Source organism: Erythrolamprus reginae, chromosome 3 (genome assembly GCF_031021105.1).
Source record: "Erythrolamprus reginae isolate rEryReg1 chromosome 3, rEryReg1.hap1, whole genome shotgun sequence".
In the NCBI taxonomy this organism is placed as follows: Eukaryota; Metazoa; Chordata; class Lepidosauria; order Squamata; family Dipsadidae; genus Erythrolamprus; species Erythrolamprus reginae.
This window is the reverse complement of record NC_091952.1, coordinates 59,360,006-59,377,585: the sequence shown is the minus strand read 5'-3', so window position 1 is coordinate 59,377,585 and position 17,580 is coordinate 59,360,006. Positions and strand designations below refer to the sequence as shown.

The 17,580-nt window shown below is 37.2% G+C and overlaps 1 protein-coding gene across 2 annotated transcripts in view; it reads left to right on the top strand.

Annotated features, from left to right (window-relative positions):
• SLC26A9 (solute carrier family 26 member 9) overlaps positions 1 to 17,580 on the top strand; it is a 55,566-nt gene that overhangs the window by 81 nt on the left and 37,905 nt on the right. The window contains exons 1-3 of one of the 2 annotated variants that reach the window (XM_070748902.1): positions 5,000 to 5,049; positions 10,306 to 10,475; positions 16,657 to 16,796. In XM_070748902.1, coding sequence (XP_070605003.1) covers positions 10,351 to 10,475; positions 16,657 to 16,796 — 265 coding nt within the window. In that variant the 5' untranslated portion in view covers positions 5,000 to 5,049; positions 10,306 to 10,350. Of the gene's footprint in view, positions 1 to 4,999; positions 5,050 to 10,305; positions 10,476 to 16,656; positions 16,797 to 17,580 lie in introns of those variants that run through there. The other variant, XM_070748903.1, reaches the window with a different exon arrangement.

Here is a 17,580-nt window from a genome sequence, read left to right as displayed (position 1 = left end):
TTAAGTCACACAATTTGAATAGCCACAAAAAGGACAAATGATAGACTGCATTATTTGTTGAAGAGCACAGTAACATTTTAAGGTTTTTGTACTGAACCCACAAGGTTCGGTATGATAAAAAATTAGACAAGTAGCTCAATTTTCTTTAATTGATATAAAAGTTCAATTCTAGATAATGATTAAAATGATTAAAGTGTTTATAGATAAAAACATATTACCGTAGTTAAAGATCATACTAAAGGGGGCAGCAGCCCATTACTGGTCCTAATTCTGGGATTGTATAATAATAATAATAATAATAATAATAATAATAATAATAATAATAATAATAATGTATTAGATTTGTATGCCGCCCCTTTCTGAAGACTCGGGGCGGCTCACAACAATAATAAAAGACAATATAACAGTGAAACAAATCTGATATTAAAAGAAAAAATATATAAAACCCCAGCAATTAAAACCAAACAACACATACATACCAAACATAAAATAGAAAAGCCTGGGGGAGGTGTCTCAGTTCCCCCATGCCTGGCGATATAGGTGGGTCTTGAGTAATTTGTGAAAGACAAGGAGGGTGGGGGCCGTTCTAATCTCATACTGCATGCAGCATGTACTGCATCAGAGGTGGGTTCCGGGTTTTGTTACAGCTAGTTTGCTCAGGGCTACGCTGCACAGGTGGGCGCATGCACAGGACTTTAAAAAATCTTCTGCACATGCGCAGAAGCAAAAAACAAGATGGTGGCATCTAAGACATTGCTTAAAAAACCAGCCCAGGGGCATGGGAAGCCTGGGTCACTGCCAGTTTCAGCAACCCAGGCTACCAAGTTATTTATTATTATTATTTATTAGATTTGTATGCCGCCCTTCTCCGGAGACTCGGAGCGGCTCACAACAACAAAACAGTAAAAATCCAATGGTTAAAACAATTAAAAACCCTTAATATAAAAAACAATCATACATCTCATACAAACCATACATAAAATGGAATGGCCCGGAGGAATCAATTTCCCCATGCCTGACGGCAGAGGTGGGTTTTAAGGAGTTTGCGAAAGGCAAGGAGGGTGGGGGCAATCCTAATCTCCGGGGGGGTGGGGAGTTGATTCCACTTCAAAGTTATCAGCCTTATATTTTTCTGAATCCATATTAGCTAATTTATTCTCACAATGTTTTAGGTGTGCAGAATAAATGTAGTAGTATAATATAATAACCAAATATAACAAAATGTCATATAATTGCAATGCAACTCTGCATTTTTTAAAATTCAGATTTCTTTCCTACTCTCCCCTTTGTTTTGGGGGAGGGTTTAGATCATTGCTAACATCTGCAGAAGTGGAAAGGAAGCTATGTTATTTTCACCTGCTTAGTACAATACAGTATATTACACTCACTAAAATAAGTAATAATCCAGCTCGAAACTATATCAAGTAACTTTGATTGCTGATTTCAACCGGAACCATAGTGTTTATCTGCTTTAGTAATTTTTGTGGATGAGATCAAGGATAAAAAGACAACTGGAAATATGTTCAATGAAGACCATTGTCACATGCTTAATTTAATTGTGCCAGAGCAATATTTGGTCTGAATGAAAGGTACCTGACTTCCTGTGACATGAATTCTGCTATAATCTTGCAACATACATTGTAATAATACAATGCATTGCAATGTGCTGTCGTATATTTCTTCATGACTAAACTGTGTCCTAGATGGCGCGTTCTGATCTGTGTAGTCCTCAGTTTCCCCCATCCTATTTATAGATGGTTTCCAAATGAGTTTTGCCCCATTTACAATCTTTCTTGAAACCATTGTTAAGAGAATCATTGAAGCTGTTAAGTGAGTAACATAATTGTTAAATGAAGTTGGCTTCCTCATTGATTTTGCTTGTCAGAAGGTGGCAAAAGGGGTCACATGAACTTGGGCCACTGCAACCATCATAAATATGTGTTTATGTTGCCAAGCGTCTGAATATTCAGTTGCCAAGCATCTTACTTTTGATCACATGATCATGGAGAGGCATCCCTCAGTGGTCATAAGCAATGCATATTTTCAGTGTCAATATATTTTATTTTATTTATTAGGTCTGGTGGCTCAACTGTTAATTCTCTGCCTTACAAGGCAGAAGCTGCCAGATCGAATCCCAGTAAGGAAGGCTGTGGCTAGCTGATGAGGCCAGAACAAGGCCGAAATGGTACCATCCTAGTCTCCCTTAATTTTAAAATTTCAGCTAAAAACATTTGATACATATACAGTATATATATACATACAAATAATAAAATACATGATGAAGGTAGAGGATATACTCATAGTAAAATATATCTATGAAAGAATAGAAAAGAAGATATAGTAATAAAACATATCAATGAAAGAATAGAAGAAGAGATATAGGAATAGAAGAAAGGTATAGGAGATATAGGAGAGCAATAGGACAGGGGACGGAAGGCACTCTAGTGCACTTGTACTCGCCCCTTACTGACCTCTTAGGAGTGTGGATAGGTCAACTGTAGATAATCTAAGGGTAAAGTGTTGAATAACCAACTGTTCTGAGTTAAGGATCACCTATGTGTATTTTAGCACTCTCCAATATAAAAGGAAGATTTTCCGCGGCCAAATTTCCTTCAAGATAGTTGAAGTTGATAGTTGCCATGTACTCTTACAATTTTGTCTTCCACCTTCTCATGAATGCGAGGAATGGGCAAGGATCTCTAAAATAATATGTGCATGGCAGATTATTGCTCTTTATTTCCAGAGAATCAAATGGCTCAGTTTTCATGCCTAAAGTAAAATCTGTATTACACAAGATATTCTATATTTAAGATGTTTTATATTTTAGGAAATCAGTTGCAGATAGCAACTAGTGACTTTAGGATCTGCATCCTAAGATGCATGAAGTTTCATCCAGTCAGGTCCCTAGAGTCAGGATCAACATCCGTGAGCATTTTCCATGTAGTCTTGTTCTAACAGCAACAATAAAAACAAAATAAAAATGCCCTGTTCTTGTAAAAATGTCTTTCTCTAGTGGAATTCTGATCATTACAGTAGTGGAGAGCAGAGTAAAATATGAAGTAACCTCATCTATACAGGTGACTCTTATGAGAAATATAGGTCAACTACCCAATAATTAGCCCAATGGGAATACAGCCAGGAAATCAAAACAACAATCAAATGCAAATGTGTGATGGAAACTTTAATAATCCATGCAGATAGGACATCAAATTTTCATAATCCAATTCCCATATATAATTTGACTGAAAACTGGGCTGAACATGCTCTGAACATTCTAAATGTTAAATTTCAGGAAACTAGTTATACATCACACTTAGTAACTACAGTACTTATATATTCACATACTTATGTACTTACAACTACTACATTCATGCTAACAAACTATATCACCTCATCACCTCGAGGTTCGACTACTGTAATGCTCTCTACATGGGGCTACCTTTGAAGAGTGTTCAGAAACTTCAGATCGTGCAGAATGCAGCTGCGAGAGCAATCATGGGCTTCCCTAGGTATGCCCATGTTACACCAACACTCCGTAATCTGCATTGATTGCCGATCAGTTTCCGGTCACAATTCAAAGTGTTGGTTATGACCTATAAAGCCCTTCATGGCATCGAACCAGAATATCTCCAGGACAGCCTTCTGCCGCATGAATTCCAGCGACCGGTTAGGTCCCACAGAGTTGGCCTTCTCCGGGTCCCGTCAACAAAACAATGTCATCTGGCGGGACCCAGAGGAAGAGCCTTCTCTGTGGCGGCCCCGACCCTCTGGAATCAACTCCCCCCGGAGATTAGGATTGTGCCCCCACCCTCCTTGCCTTTCACAAACTCCTTAAAACCCACCTCTGTCACCAGGCATGGGGAAATTGATTCCCCTGGGACGTTTCCGCTTTACGTATGGTTTGTATGAGATGTATGATTGTTTTTTTATATTAAGGGTTTTAAATTGTTTTAACCACTGGATTTGTACTGTTTTGTTGTTGTGAGCCGCTCCGAGTCTCCGGAGAGGGGCGGCATACAAATCTAATAAATAATAATAATATATCTATAACCACCAATATTCTGTTGGAGATTATATTTTTGTAGTATGTACCTAACAAGAGAACTCAAGTGTCAGTCCTGGCATCCTGGAAGCTCTGGGCTGCCATTCCAGCAGGGACCAGTGACAATAGAGACATAAACATAACATAAACAAGTACATGTAGACCACAACAATAGATAACCTGAAGCATCCCAGATGTTTTGAACCAAATATTTTAATATTGTAATATTTAAAATATTTGTAATATTTTAATACAATCTTAAATCTTCATTTGCTAAACATATACTCCTTAGATTCTTCAATAGCCTGTTCATCCATTTATACATGAACTACTGCTAATGAAATGAATACAATTTCATCTCATATAAGTGTGCATGGTTTTAGCTGTAAGTTCCTAGGACGCTTTCAAATAGAACATAAACTATTTTTTTCCCAGGGAAAAAAAGTGACAGAAGAGGTGGGGAAAATTGGAAGATTATAGAAAACAATTTATTTGGAAACCCATATAATTTTTGAGCAAGATAGATCTCTCAAAATGTATTGCAGAAATTCCATCGCTCACAAAATATTTCCATTTCTTACTTTCCAAAAGCATCAGTAAAATATAACCCTAAGCATTTTTGGTGCATTTTTATCCTTAGGTCAAGCTTATGAGTTTGACTGAACCTTGTCTTCATAAGCATAATATAATTATTTAAAAAGTTTTATCTCTCCCATTAGAACATTCTACTGTGTTACACAAGTTCAAATGTAGAACATTTAAAGACTTTTCTTTCAATCAAAGTGATATCAAATGCTCTTGATAACAAACAACAAAGCAGCAGAATGATAACCAAGTCCCATGACTAAAGCTCACCCTAAAACAAATAGGCCAATTATGTCAATATCACCAGGACTCAGGCTTTGAATTGGTCTTATCAATGGCCTTTCCCTAACTTAAACACAAACTGAACTTTACAGGTTAGGAACCATACAACAGAGGACACTGAACCTGAAATAGAAAACAAGGTAAGCTCCAGAAAAAATCGAGGATATATTTGTATTTATTCAAGCTGACCATCAGACTCTATTATGATTCCAGAGTCTCTATAAAATATTGTTGCCAACCTTTATTCAGAACTCCATTGTTCTACAGATTATTGCACACAAAGCAAATCAAGCAGGAAAGGAATGATCGGGAATATTTGGAAATATTAGGAATACTGAAGAAAATTGGATGCAGTGATTGCAAAACTTGTCTTCATTTTGTGATCAGATTACCATTGTCCTCTATCTTAATCGCAGCCTTTTAGATAGTTGGCAAGTTCATGGAAAGAGAGTGTTTTAAGTTCTGAGTGAACAACACAAGGAAACAAACACAAGGATTATCAGAGCAGGGGTGGAATTTGATTAATTCCATTTGCATACAATTACTGGGAATACCGCAACTGTAACAATAAAAAGATAAAGAACAAGAATATTAGGGCTGTGCAGTGCTTCAATTGAGTTCCAAAAAGATGCTGGAAGTGATGGGTGAAAATTTAGTGCCCAAGTAGTACAGTTACTTAGAGCAAATACATCTTTTCCTGGAATTGCATGGCAACTTTGGAAAGAAGCCATCTGATCCTAGGATAGGTGTTAAATTTGCATTTCCACTAACTCCTAATGATCTTTCATAATCAACCCCAATCTGCACAAACCTAGAAAATGTAGGATGGAAAATAAATGATGGATCATTTGCATAAGGCAAAGAGTTGTGTCCTGGGGATCAGAGTTGAGTTCCTCCTGGTTCCGACTGATCCTATAGATCCTACAGGTCTGCCGTGCCCCCAAGCTGGTGTTTCCAGTGGAATGCAGCGGACGACATTGGCTGCCGATCAGTTTCCGGACACAATTCAAAGTGTTGGTTATGACCTATAAAGCCCTACATGGCATAGCACCAGATTATCTCCAAAACCTCCTTCTGCCGCACGAATCCCAGCGTCTGGTGAGGTCCCACAGAGTTGGTCTCCTCAGGATCCCATCGACCAAACAATGTCGGCTGGTGGGGCCTAGGGGAAGAGCCTTCTCTGTGGGGGGCCCGGCCCTCTGGAATCAGCTCCCACCAGATATTCGTACTGCCCCCACCCTCCTTGCCTTCTGAAAAAGTTTTAAAACTCATATTTGCCGCCAGGCCTGGGGACATTAGACCTTTCCCCTTACTACCGAATGTTTTAGTGTGATTATGGAATGAATGTTAATGAATATTTTAAGTTAGAATTTTTAAAGATCTTTTTAGTATATTAATTGGATGAACTATATTGTTATGTTTTTCTTTATATATGTTGTGAGCCGCCTCCAGTCCTAGGAAAGGGGCAGCATACAAATACAATTAAATGTAAACTTGAAACTTGGTACTATAGGCACCTCCATCTTGTTTTTATTTATTTGTTTGTTTGTTTATTTGTTTGTTTGTTTGTTTGTTTGTTTTGTCCAATACACAATGAGGGTTTTAGTGGGTATATATCTATATACACATAGTAAAATACACGATGAAGGTTACAGAGGAGATACTTATAGTAAAATATATCTAAGAAATAATAGAAAAGAAGATAAAGTAATAGAACATATCAATGAAAGAATAGAAGAAGAGATATAGGAATAGAAGAAAGGTATAAGAGATATAGGAAAGCAATAGGACAGGGGACGGAAGGCACTCTAGTGCACTTGTACTGCACATGCACAGAAGTTTTTTAAAGTACTGTACATATGAGTGCATGGGGTGCATATGCATGTATGGTGCGCAAGACGCATGCGCCCCAGCGGCATGTCCCTTAGTGAACCGGCAGTAAAGAAAACCGGAACCCATACCTGCTGGGGATGGAGGATACCAAGAATTGGTGAGAAGAATGTTGTCCTTTCTCTCAGCTTGTTCTTCCACCTTTCTCCAAATCTGAAGAAGAATTTGGTTAGTTTCATGCTGGGAGCAATTTCGATAAATCAGGCTTCAGCCCATCAGCCTAGTTCCCCTTGACAAATTCTGAAGAGTTGCTGGGGGGCAGAGGAGAGAGATGAAAAAGTGATCTGGATGTATTGCTGTGGCTGAACCTTGACAATCTGATCAGATAAAGAACAAAAAAAGAAAAACCCACTTCAAAGTATTGTTTTATAAAAAGAAAATAAGAATAGTCCTCCCAACAAGAATTTTACCAAATCATGATCGACGTCTAGGGACTGTAGCATGTCTGGCAAACAGTAAACTCCTAGTTTATAATTCAAAATCAGCAGCTTGAATTGTCTTTCAAACACTGGGTAGTGCTCATTTTTGATTTAGCAGTGTACTCTTCTAGAAACATAGAAACATAGAAGACTGACGGCAGAAAAAGACCTCATGGTCCATCTAGTCTGCCCTTATACTATTTCCTGTATTTTATCTTACAATGGATATATGTTTATCCCAGGCATGTTTAAATTCAGTTACTGTGGATTTACCAACCACGTCTGCTGGAAGTTTGTTCCAAGGATCTACTACTCTTTCAGTGAAATAATATTCTGCAATTATATCCCACTGCAAATGCAAACTCTAGATATTTCCGTGAATAAGATGATTGCATCATTTCCTGAGAGATGGACTGGATCCATGGGCATCTCTTTGCTACCATCTCATGAGAAATCAGTCGGCGTAAATTCCAAAATGAGTGACAAAGAACTAAATTCCTTTCGTGACAGAAATGATTAGTTGGCCATTTCAGAAACCTCTAGCAGAAACTTGCCTTTCCCCTGGCAATCTTTGCTGCTCCTTTCCTACTCTCTTTTTCCCTTAGGCAGTCTCAGGGTGGGATGCAGGAGGCCATTTGTTAAGAAGTCCCAATAGATATTGGAAACTTCAATATACCTGGCAGCTAGTAAAAAGTAATAATTTTGAAAGGGGTCACAAGGTGAATTCTTTCATTTGAGTGCTCCCAAGGTTTTGCATACAAAGACAAATAAGTGTTCTCTGCTGAAGAGAGTTGTGAATAATGCTTTTTCATAGAAGTAGGCTCTCCTAGTGAGTTTACTTTTCATTAAGGATATATATATGTTTAGGATTTCAGTATGACAAAACAAAGCAATCCCAGTTCCCCATTCCAAAACTCATCAAGGGAATCTCAATTCTAACAATGTTCAGTCACTGGACAGAATCAAATCCAAATGTACAGTTTTGCAAAACAGATAACCCCAAAAGAAATTTTTATCAAGACCTGATATTTGAAAATTATATGTGAAATTGACATTAGTTAATATTTTTATTTTACACACACACACAATGTTTTTCAAAAGCTTGACATTTTATGTGTTTCAGTGATTTTCTTTTTGGTTATTTATTGGAGAATGGTTGCTAAACAGGTCATTAGTTAAGCAAGCCTACCTGTATTGCATTATCACAACCAAGGAATTTCACCTTGGTATCTTAGCAATAAAGAAATAATCCTCTTTAAAATAAGAGTTTACCCAACTTTCTGCTTGCTCCATTGCCATTAAAGGCCACTTATCACTGCTTGACTGCAAGAATGTATGATTTGATATCATTCTTCATCTACTTCCATCCTTTTGCAAGCTTGAAGCTTGTTTTCTGTTTCAAAATTACTATCTTCCTGCCCTGCACACCACCTCCTCCTCTATTGGCCACTCTGATTGGCTACAGACATAAGCATGTCCCTTCCACCCAACTTCTGGTCATGCAACCGTGCAACCATTTCAGCTGAATGCCAGGTTCCAGTGTTATCCACTGATCGGCAGTTGCCATTTTTGATTATTTTATGGCTAATCCAACAACGCACTTTCCTTGTGCTGTTTTTCCCCAGCCTGTTTAAAAGTTTATTGCTCCTTTCAATCCATACCGCTGCCTTTTTGTGGGCACCCATTTGGTTTCCACTCAGATTAGGAAAAGCATGGAGCAAAACGTAGGAATTGGTAAAGATAAAAGTGTCTTGGAAACTCGGAAGACTAAGCCAACAGCTGCTGTGGCCTAGAGGTGGAGCTCTTGCCTCACAATTAAGAGGTTGTGAGTTCAATCCTAAAAGGCAGGCCTAAGGGTCTCCTGCTTCAGCAGGAAGGTGGACTAGATGACTTTCAAAGTCCTTCCAATTCTCTTAATCATAATCTCTGATCCCAGTGATTGGCCCAAACAGGATCCTGCACATATATTTGTCTTCATTCATGAAAGATGAAACAATCCCTAAAAGAAAAGGGCAAACAGACATTGACCTTTGCTTTTTTGTTTGGGTGGGAAGGACCAAAAAAAATGTGTAGTAGACCCAACAAAGCTGAACTGACTCCATTGCCAACCCAATGTCTAATAAATGTGGCTTGGTTACCAAGCACCCAAAGTCTAGTCATGTGACCATGGGGGGTGGCACTGGCAACCATTTGAACTTCTAATCCAGGTTATAAGTAACCCCCTAGATAAGTCCACAGAACATCAAATGATGCCTAAATTGAGGTCTACCTGTAATGCAGAAAATGCCCTCTGAATTTAACTATGTAAACTGTTTCTCAGGTTACTTCATAATTATTTTCCTGATTGCTTGCCCACTTACAAGACACCTAGATACCTAAGCATACTACTAAAATAATCACCTGCATCCTTGTTGTATTTTTGAAGATTTTCTCCTCCAACTCCAGCTTATCATTATGCAAAACTGCTCTTTCCCCCTCCTTTGACCCCTTTGTTTATATTAAGGCCTATGAGTTTATTTATTATGTGCCACTGGTAACACCTTGATACTGACACAAGACTGGTTGAGCTGGATTGATTGGCATTATTATCATTTAAATAGGTCAAATTGTTGCATTTCGGTGTTGTCCTTCATTCCAAAGCATATTTACTGAATGGAAGCTTAGACACTGAAGTTTTTGGAATGGCTGTTCTGAATGCAACCAGAATGCCCGAAACAAGAGATACAGTGGACACTAATCTCATTTTCTTTGTGATAAAGAAAGAAGAAGAAAACTGAAGGTCATAGAATAACAATAGAACAGTAGTGTCATCACAGGAGCATCATCACTGTGATACTCAGCACTTGGCCATGTGTGTGTTTTTTGAACCCGCTCTTCCTCCCACACCATTCAAATTCCAGGAGGCCTTCCTTAAGGCAGTGATGTCTCAAGAGAGGCCCAATCCCTGGTTTCTGGAGAAAGGGCAAGGGGTGGGACTTAGGGAAAAAAAAACCTAAAACACAAGTTAATGGGGATAAGGGTAAGAGAAGAAAGCTAACTCATTTTACTAACAGACCTTGTTTTGGTGATGCTCACTTCCTTCTCCAGTTGACATCCATTTCACTTTGAGGTAAAAGATTTCATGAAGCAAAAATGATTGAAACTCGGTCACGCTACATCATCAACCGTCCTGCTTATTCTAGCAACTACTTTGATGAAGAGTTTGACCGGAAAAGTAGAAGTTATCCCCTTGGAGAGAAAATAAAGAATCTTTTCAGGTAGGTGGGATATTATAGATTGTAAAAAACACATGCTATCCAGATTTTGGGATACCTAGCCCTTGATGATAAATGTATTAGCCTCTAGATATTTTTCAACAGATATTGTCAAATTTCACATTTAATTTTTGTTTGTACAACCCAAGAGCAAAGAGACCAACTTTCATCCCAGGAATCTTTTCCAGTAAATTTAATCCCAGGGGAGTTTTTTCAGCCAATTCATTCAGAACTTGCAGTCAATAGAACAATTCAGACCTAGAATCAGGGGTACCAATTACCCAAATCTTAGAGACTTTGGAAAGATGTGAGAAATAGTCTCTGTTTTCTTCTTTTTTGATAAGATGTTTTTTAGTAAAGGACAAGTAGAGTATGTTTCCATTGCCAAGGCCAAGTAAGATTAGAATAGGTAAACTATGCAAAGAGGAAAATACAAAATTACTTTCCAACTTTCATCAACCGAACGTCATAAAGGATGCAGATAAGGGAACTGGCTGTACTAACTCAGTGCCAACATACCTTCCATTTGCTGTTATTTGTTATTAAGCAAATATGATGCTCTTTATTAAGAAAGAAAAGAACAAAAATATTGATTAGTAGCTCCTAATAAATTTTTCATATATATGAATATGTGTATATGTGCATACACAGACATGTATAGCCACACCCAACACATTACAGGAATACTTTTTAAAAGTAAGCAATAGTGAAGAACAAAAAGACATTTGTGCAAACTATGGAGCCTTTTAAAAAAGCTTTCTTTTTTAAAAAAAGAATCTTTGCCCTTTATTATTTCAAAGCAAGTTTTAAATTATTTTTTTCACCAAAAAATGCTTTGTGGTTCAGGGCATGGACATCTTTACATTTAGCTTTTTTCAAAAACTGTGGGTCAAAATGCATAAGAGAGTTTCCAAGCTGCATTACAGTTTCTTAGTGAGGTATTATTTCTATTTCACCTGAAGAAATGAGGTGTGGTACACATAACAAAATAAACGACCTCCTGTCTTTGCCCTGAAGCCTACAGTCTGAAAAGCTATAAGGAAAGGAGGGGTCTCAGGCAAAAACAGAGGTCAAGGCAAAAGGTGAGTCTTGATCAGTCCATCACTGCAATCAGCCATGCAGCCATGTGCTTCATGACATCTATCCCACCATCCATCTTCATCCAGCCTTTCATATAAAGAAAAAAAAATCCTTTCAATCAATCCTAATTCCTGGCAATAGAAACTTGGTTTGCTCCCTATTTTACAACCAAGCATAGACAAATAAATTTTTACATTTGTCTTTCATACTTAATAAAACATTTTATATTGGGGGTGTCATATGCATGCCTAATTATCCTCAAAGTTTTCAACTTAGTTTTGAAGGGAAGAAAAAACATATCGGCACTCATTTTAATGTAGAATATTGATAATAGCATAATTCAAGTGTAAGAAATATGAAAGTAACTGGACTTTGGCTAGAACAGTTTTATTACATATTATTTGAGTAGTATGCTTCTACTGTTGTGACTTGTATGCATGTCATTTGATGTATGCCTTTGCTAGATGTCAGTTAAATGAAGGCATAACCGATCTGGCTTTACTTAAGTAAACTGGATACATTACTTTAAACTACACAGCAATTCCCATGTTGACTTTAGATTTGGGTGGCACCCAATGTGACTGAATGGTCTCTTAAGTAGACAGCAATGGAATTATGCCAAATAAATAATTGCTTTCTGAATGATCTCATAGATATATGGTCAGAGCTACTTTAGATTCTTAGTCGAAAAAAACCCCATTTCAGTAGCAAATGTACAATGCTCTTATGTTGGACATATTAATGCTTAACCAAAAGCAGCAGTAGCTTAATTATTGCCACTTATTACTAATGTTATTGAAAATTAAAAGCCTGACAGCTTTCATGTTTTACCGGGAACCTAGTTTAGGTTGAAGGACTTCTTTAGCTATGATTAACTCCTTGTGCTTTCAGAATTAAAGCAGTTTTTTGTTCAGGGTTCTACTGATATTTATTCTTTGCTGGAGTGATTTTCCCCCCATCAACCTTACATAAAAATCCATACATATACCATAATATCAAAACATACATAGTTATACATTTTTATCCAAAATGCCATAAACAAATATCCTAAATTTGGACCTTTTATACTTTTATCTCCTGCCTGTTTTCCTTCTATATTTCATACTACTCCCTTCTCTCTATCTCCCTCTCTTCTCTCTACCTTCTTTCTTCCTCTCTCCCTCTTTCCTACTTCCTTCCTCCCTCTCTCCCCCTCCTTTCTCCTTTCTCTTCCTCCTTCTTGTCCTTCCCTGGGTAAATGTAATCATAATCCATTTTATAGTTAACAGATGAGCAATTCAAAACCCTAACTGCATTTCAGCATTGGTGCTATTCTTAAACCTATATTTTTTCCTTTATCCATATTTATCCATATACAATATTATAGTCTTCTAGGTATATCTACTGTTATTCTAATGCTGCCTCCTAATTTCCTTTTTTTGTCGCCTGAATCTACATCTTTAATTTTTGATTTCCTTCCAAATTAATCATAGTTGACATGATTGAATGTAAAATAATAATTCTTAAACATTTATAACATGCCAGCATCAATTTTATATAAGAACTTTATACCTTAGTTAATTATACACAATCTAACTCCTCTTCCTTTCTATTAACATTCCCCCTTTCATCCCTTCTCTTTTGGTCTCTCAAAAATTCCACTTCTTGTAGATTTTATCCTTCCAACCTCTTCTCTTAACTTTGTCTTTCTTTTATTTTTATGCCAATAACTTTTTTTTCAAATTCCTTTTTTTTCCTTTTGAGTACATTATTTGTGTAACTATTCTCAATTCCTCCTAGTCTCTTCTCTCTATTGCCCCTATTTTTAATTGCTTCTTCTCATATCAATGCTCCCCTTTGTTTTCTTACCACTGTAGATCCCAGTATAATCATCAGTTTTTACTCTCAGTCCCTTTTTCATCTGTGTAATCTCCTTGTTCTTCATTTTCATTTTCCACCATTGTAAATTCTAAGTGTTTTTTATGATCCAGCTTCATTTCTATTTTATTTTCACCTCTGATTTCCAAAAGGTAGGTTTTTATATCTTCATAAATGTATTTTAACATCTCAGTCAATTATTCATAGATACATTCCTCCATATTGTCAAGTTCACAATGCACAAAGTTCACAGGTATTTTTACTTACAGATTAAGTCCACATATTCTGTTTGTATTTCAGTCCAATCTTATCTTATTTCATCAAAACAGTGCACCATCACACACAATAACCTAACACACACTATTTTCAAGTCCTTTCAAGCTCCTAATTACCTTCTTTTGAGCAAGGTCAGTTTTCAGCTGTCAGCAAATTCAGCTTTCCACAGTCTGTTGCAATATTTTCTTCTAACCAGCAGATGACATTGCCGGTTTCCCAATATAATCAAACAACTCTTTTATAAAAGTCTCCAAAGTATTTTAAATTTAGCTCTTACAAGATATTTTCTTCAAATTCTTTATTATTTTTCAGTCTTATTAACTCCCACCGTCCAATTATAATGACATCTTCAAATTTCGGTTTTTAAACTTATTCTTTTAACTCTTTCTCCATGGTATTTCCAATTGTTAGATAGCTGCTCTCTCTATTTTAAAGTCTCTTTTGTCTCCTTTTAAATTTTAAATTTCTTCTTTTTATCATAAAATCAGCCAAACACTCACCCAGCTTCATCACTTCTTCACCTTTCTCCAGCACAAATGCTTAGATTTTATCACCCAGGCAATCCACAATCTCTCCATTTCAATCATTCCAATCCTGGTCATCCTAGCTAATGGCGATAGAGTCATCTTCCACAGCTGCTGGCCAAGAGCTGATGGCAGCTCCCTGGGGGGGTTGCACACTCCCCCTCCAGACCATGGACTGGTGCCTCTCTTTTTCAATGCCCCTCCAGAGTGAATCTGACTGTTTTCAATCTGGTTCCTGATCTCCAAACAGCTGGGATTCAGGGTTTCCCACGGGGCACGGGTGACACCTGTAGTGCTGCGATGTTGGCCATGCCTTCTCCCACTGGAGTGATTTTGGGTGTAATGGTTTCTATACACGTTTGGCATTTGTTTAGTACAGAAACTGTCTGAATTACTGCTCTTAGTTCTCTAACTATAGGATCATATTGGTGCAAACAGATTTATGTTGTGTGTATTTTATCTGTGAGTTGTAATACTATGATCAGTTTTGCTGATGTGCTTTGTTGGGATGCTGAGTCAATAAGAAGTCTATTCTGCATACATATGAGATTAAAGATAAGGAGAAAACGATCATCATGAACTCCCTATTGATTTATTAAGGTAGCTGGATTGAAATTACTATTTTATAATCGTGGAGTTTAGTCCTGGAAGATAGTTGACTTCCTCCACCACTATTCCCTTATTCTAATTTATACAATAACCATTAAGTAATTCAGCACTTACACTGAGTTAAGTGTTATAACTGCTGTCATTAATGTTGTTGCAATATCACTGTTTCTTTACACCTTAAATTTAAATGCTATACAGTAAAAGATTTTGTAATGATCTTATCTGTGTGCAATCAGTGTAACAGAGCGGTAAACTATTACTGGAATAAGCTATAATACTATGCATGTAAGTAATTAAGTATAAGCAGATCCCTATGCATGCTAACTACAGTGCATAGTTATGCCAATGTGATATTTTGGGGTTTTTTTCTTTTTAATACATTTACAGACACATCTAAAATTCTGTTTTCACTTTGTTCTTATGGAATACTGAGGGTAGATTAACGAGCAAAAAAATTAATTTTAGCAACTGTAGAATCAGTCTGTGGCATAACAAAACTGACAAAAGTGAAGGGGGTGTTAATACTTTCTGAATGCACTGCATGAATTGGAGCACTTGCTTTGCTAGGGTTCAAATCAGTAATGGGCAGTCAAATTTTTTGCTGCCACAATGTGGGTGTGGCTTATTTTGTGGGTGTGCCTTGATAGTCATGTGACAGGGTAGGAGTGGCTTGCCAGCCATGTAATCAGGTGGGAGTGGCTTGAACGATCATCATCATTCAAGTGAATTGTTAAGTCCTCAACTTACAACTTCACGAGTGTCGCTCTCTGGGGAGACAATTTGCTTCACGTTTCCCGTGCTTTCCTTGGTTTCCCCCTGCCTCAGGCTGGGTAGCTAGGCTGTTGAGAAAAGAGGGGGGGGAGAAATGGGCCCCCTGCAACTCCTGCCGGTGCTGGTCTCCCTGCCGCTTTCCAAGGAAGAGGAGGAGGAGGGTGGGATGGTCAGCTGGAGCTTGGCACACAGCTTCATTTCCGCCGGTGGAACTGCGTCCCACCCCTTCCTGCCTGCTGCCCACCCCTGATTCAAATTTGTGCATTTCCAGTTAAAAGGTGATATTAAATAAGGTCTCTGGAAACATCTCTAACCAAGACGTATTTTGGGAGAAGTCCACTTATAATAGTTCGGACTCAATCCAACACATCCTGGAAATAAGTCTGTACTAAAATAAGTATGAATTTCCTTAGAAGTAAACATTGACTGAACTAGGCAGTTAAATGCCCTTCTATCCAATTGATTCCTTCATTATTGAAGTAGGCCACTTAGGATTGCTTTGTTCTCTTTGTTAATTTGCTGAACATGTTGTACTATGTTTCCTTGAATTGATAATGCAGGAGCTTTTTACAATAATTGGTGTTTAATTTCCTAGTAACATCCTAGATATAACAGTTTGGCTAAATTTTGATTTGGTTTGAAATTTTGGTATGCAAAAACTTGAAAACGATTCAAAACTTAGACCAGATATTATGTTGTCTGAAATTTGATAAAGCTTGGATTCAGGGTATTACATACAACAGAACAGAACAGAACAGAATAGAATAGAATAGAATAGAATTCTTTATTGGCCATGTGTAATTGGACACACAAGGAATTTGTCTTGGTGCATATGCTCTCAGTGTGCATAAAAGAAAAAGATACAATATGAAGATAATTATGAATAATAGGGGAGAGAGGTTTTTTTCATTGTGCTTTCTATAATTTGTCCCAGTGATATGTGGGTATCTGAAAGGGTATCTCTTTGCTCTACTTGCATGTTCACATAATGAATAATCACCTACCTTCCCATGTTACAGAAATAAACCTCATAGTAAATATTTCCTAATTATTTCTTTTCTCCCCAGATGTTCACCATCCAGACTCAAGCTCATCCTTTACAGCCTGTTCCCCATACTTGTATGGCTTCCAAAATACAAAATCAGAGATTACATTGTGCCTGATGTCCTTGGTGGAATAAGTGCTGGGACTATTCAAGTACCTCAAGGTGAAAGAAACTTGCCTTTCCCATATTATTCAAATAGTACTGAGTAGTATAACTGTTGGACACATTTGCAAAAAATATATATCCTTATATATTTTTTGCTCCTACATTCCATATAAATCTTATTTGCAATCATGCTTAGGTTCAGTTTGTCAACGTAAGTCAATGAAGTAGCAAAATTTGCAGTTTTCTTTTCTTTTGAAGAAAAAAGGTGCATCCAAGCTTTTACAAAATTCTTTGGGTCTAACTTTCCAATTTCTTTGGGTCTAGCTTTCCAATTTCCTGTTTGGGAAGTATGAAATAGAAGAAAATGTTCTGGTTCTCAAAAAACTACAGGTTCAAACCAGTGGTGAAATCTTCTTTTTTTTTTTACTGTGGGCATGGCTTGGTGGCTGTGGGTGTGGGGAAGGATACTGCAAAATCTCCATTCCCACCCCACTCTGGGGCCAGCCAGAAGTGGTAATGGCCAGTTCTTCAAACTACTCAAATTTTCTGCTACCGGTTCTCCAGAACCTGTCAGAACCTGCCGGATTTCACCCCTGGTTTAAACACTATAGTTGACCATAATAGATATTGTTTGCTTTTGAAAACCCAAATGTTTGTAAAATATTTATAGGTTACTATAGTGCACTAAGCAGAAAATTGTAAATTATTAAATTAACATGGTTAAACAAACCACTATTTAATGCAATAAATTGATGTCCAAATACAGCCACTCTCTATTACCTTCAGAGAATAATAAATCATTAACATGGACATGTTATAGGAACTAAAAGCTTTTCCATTT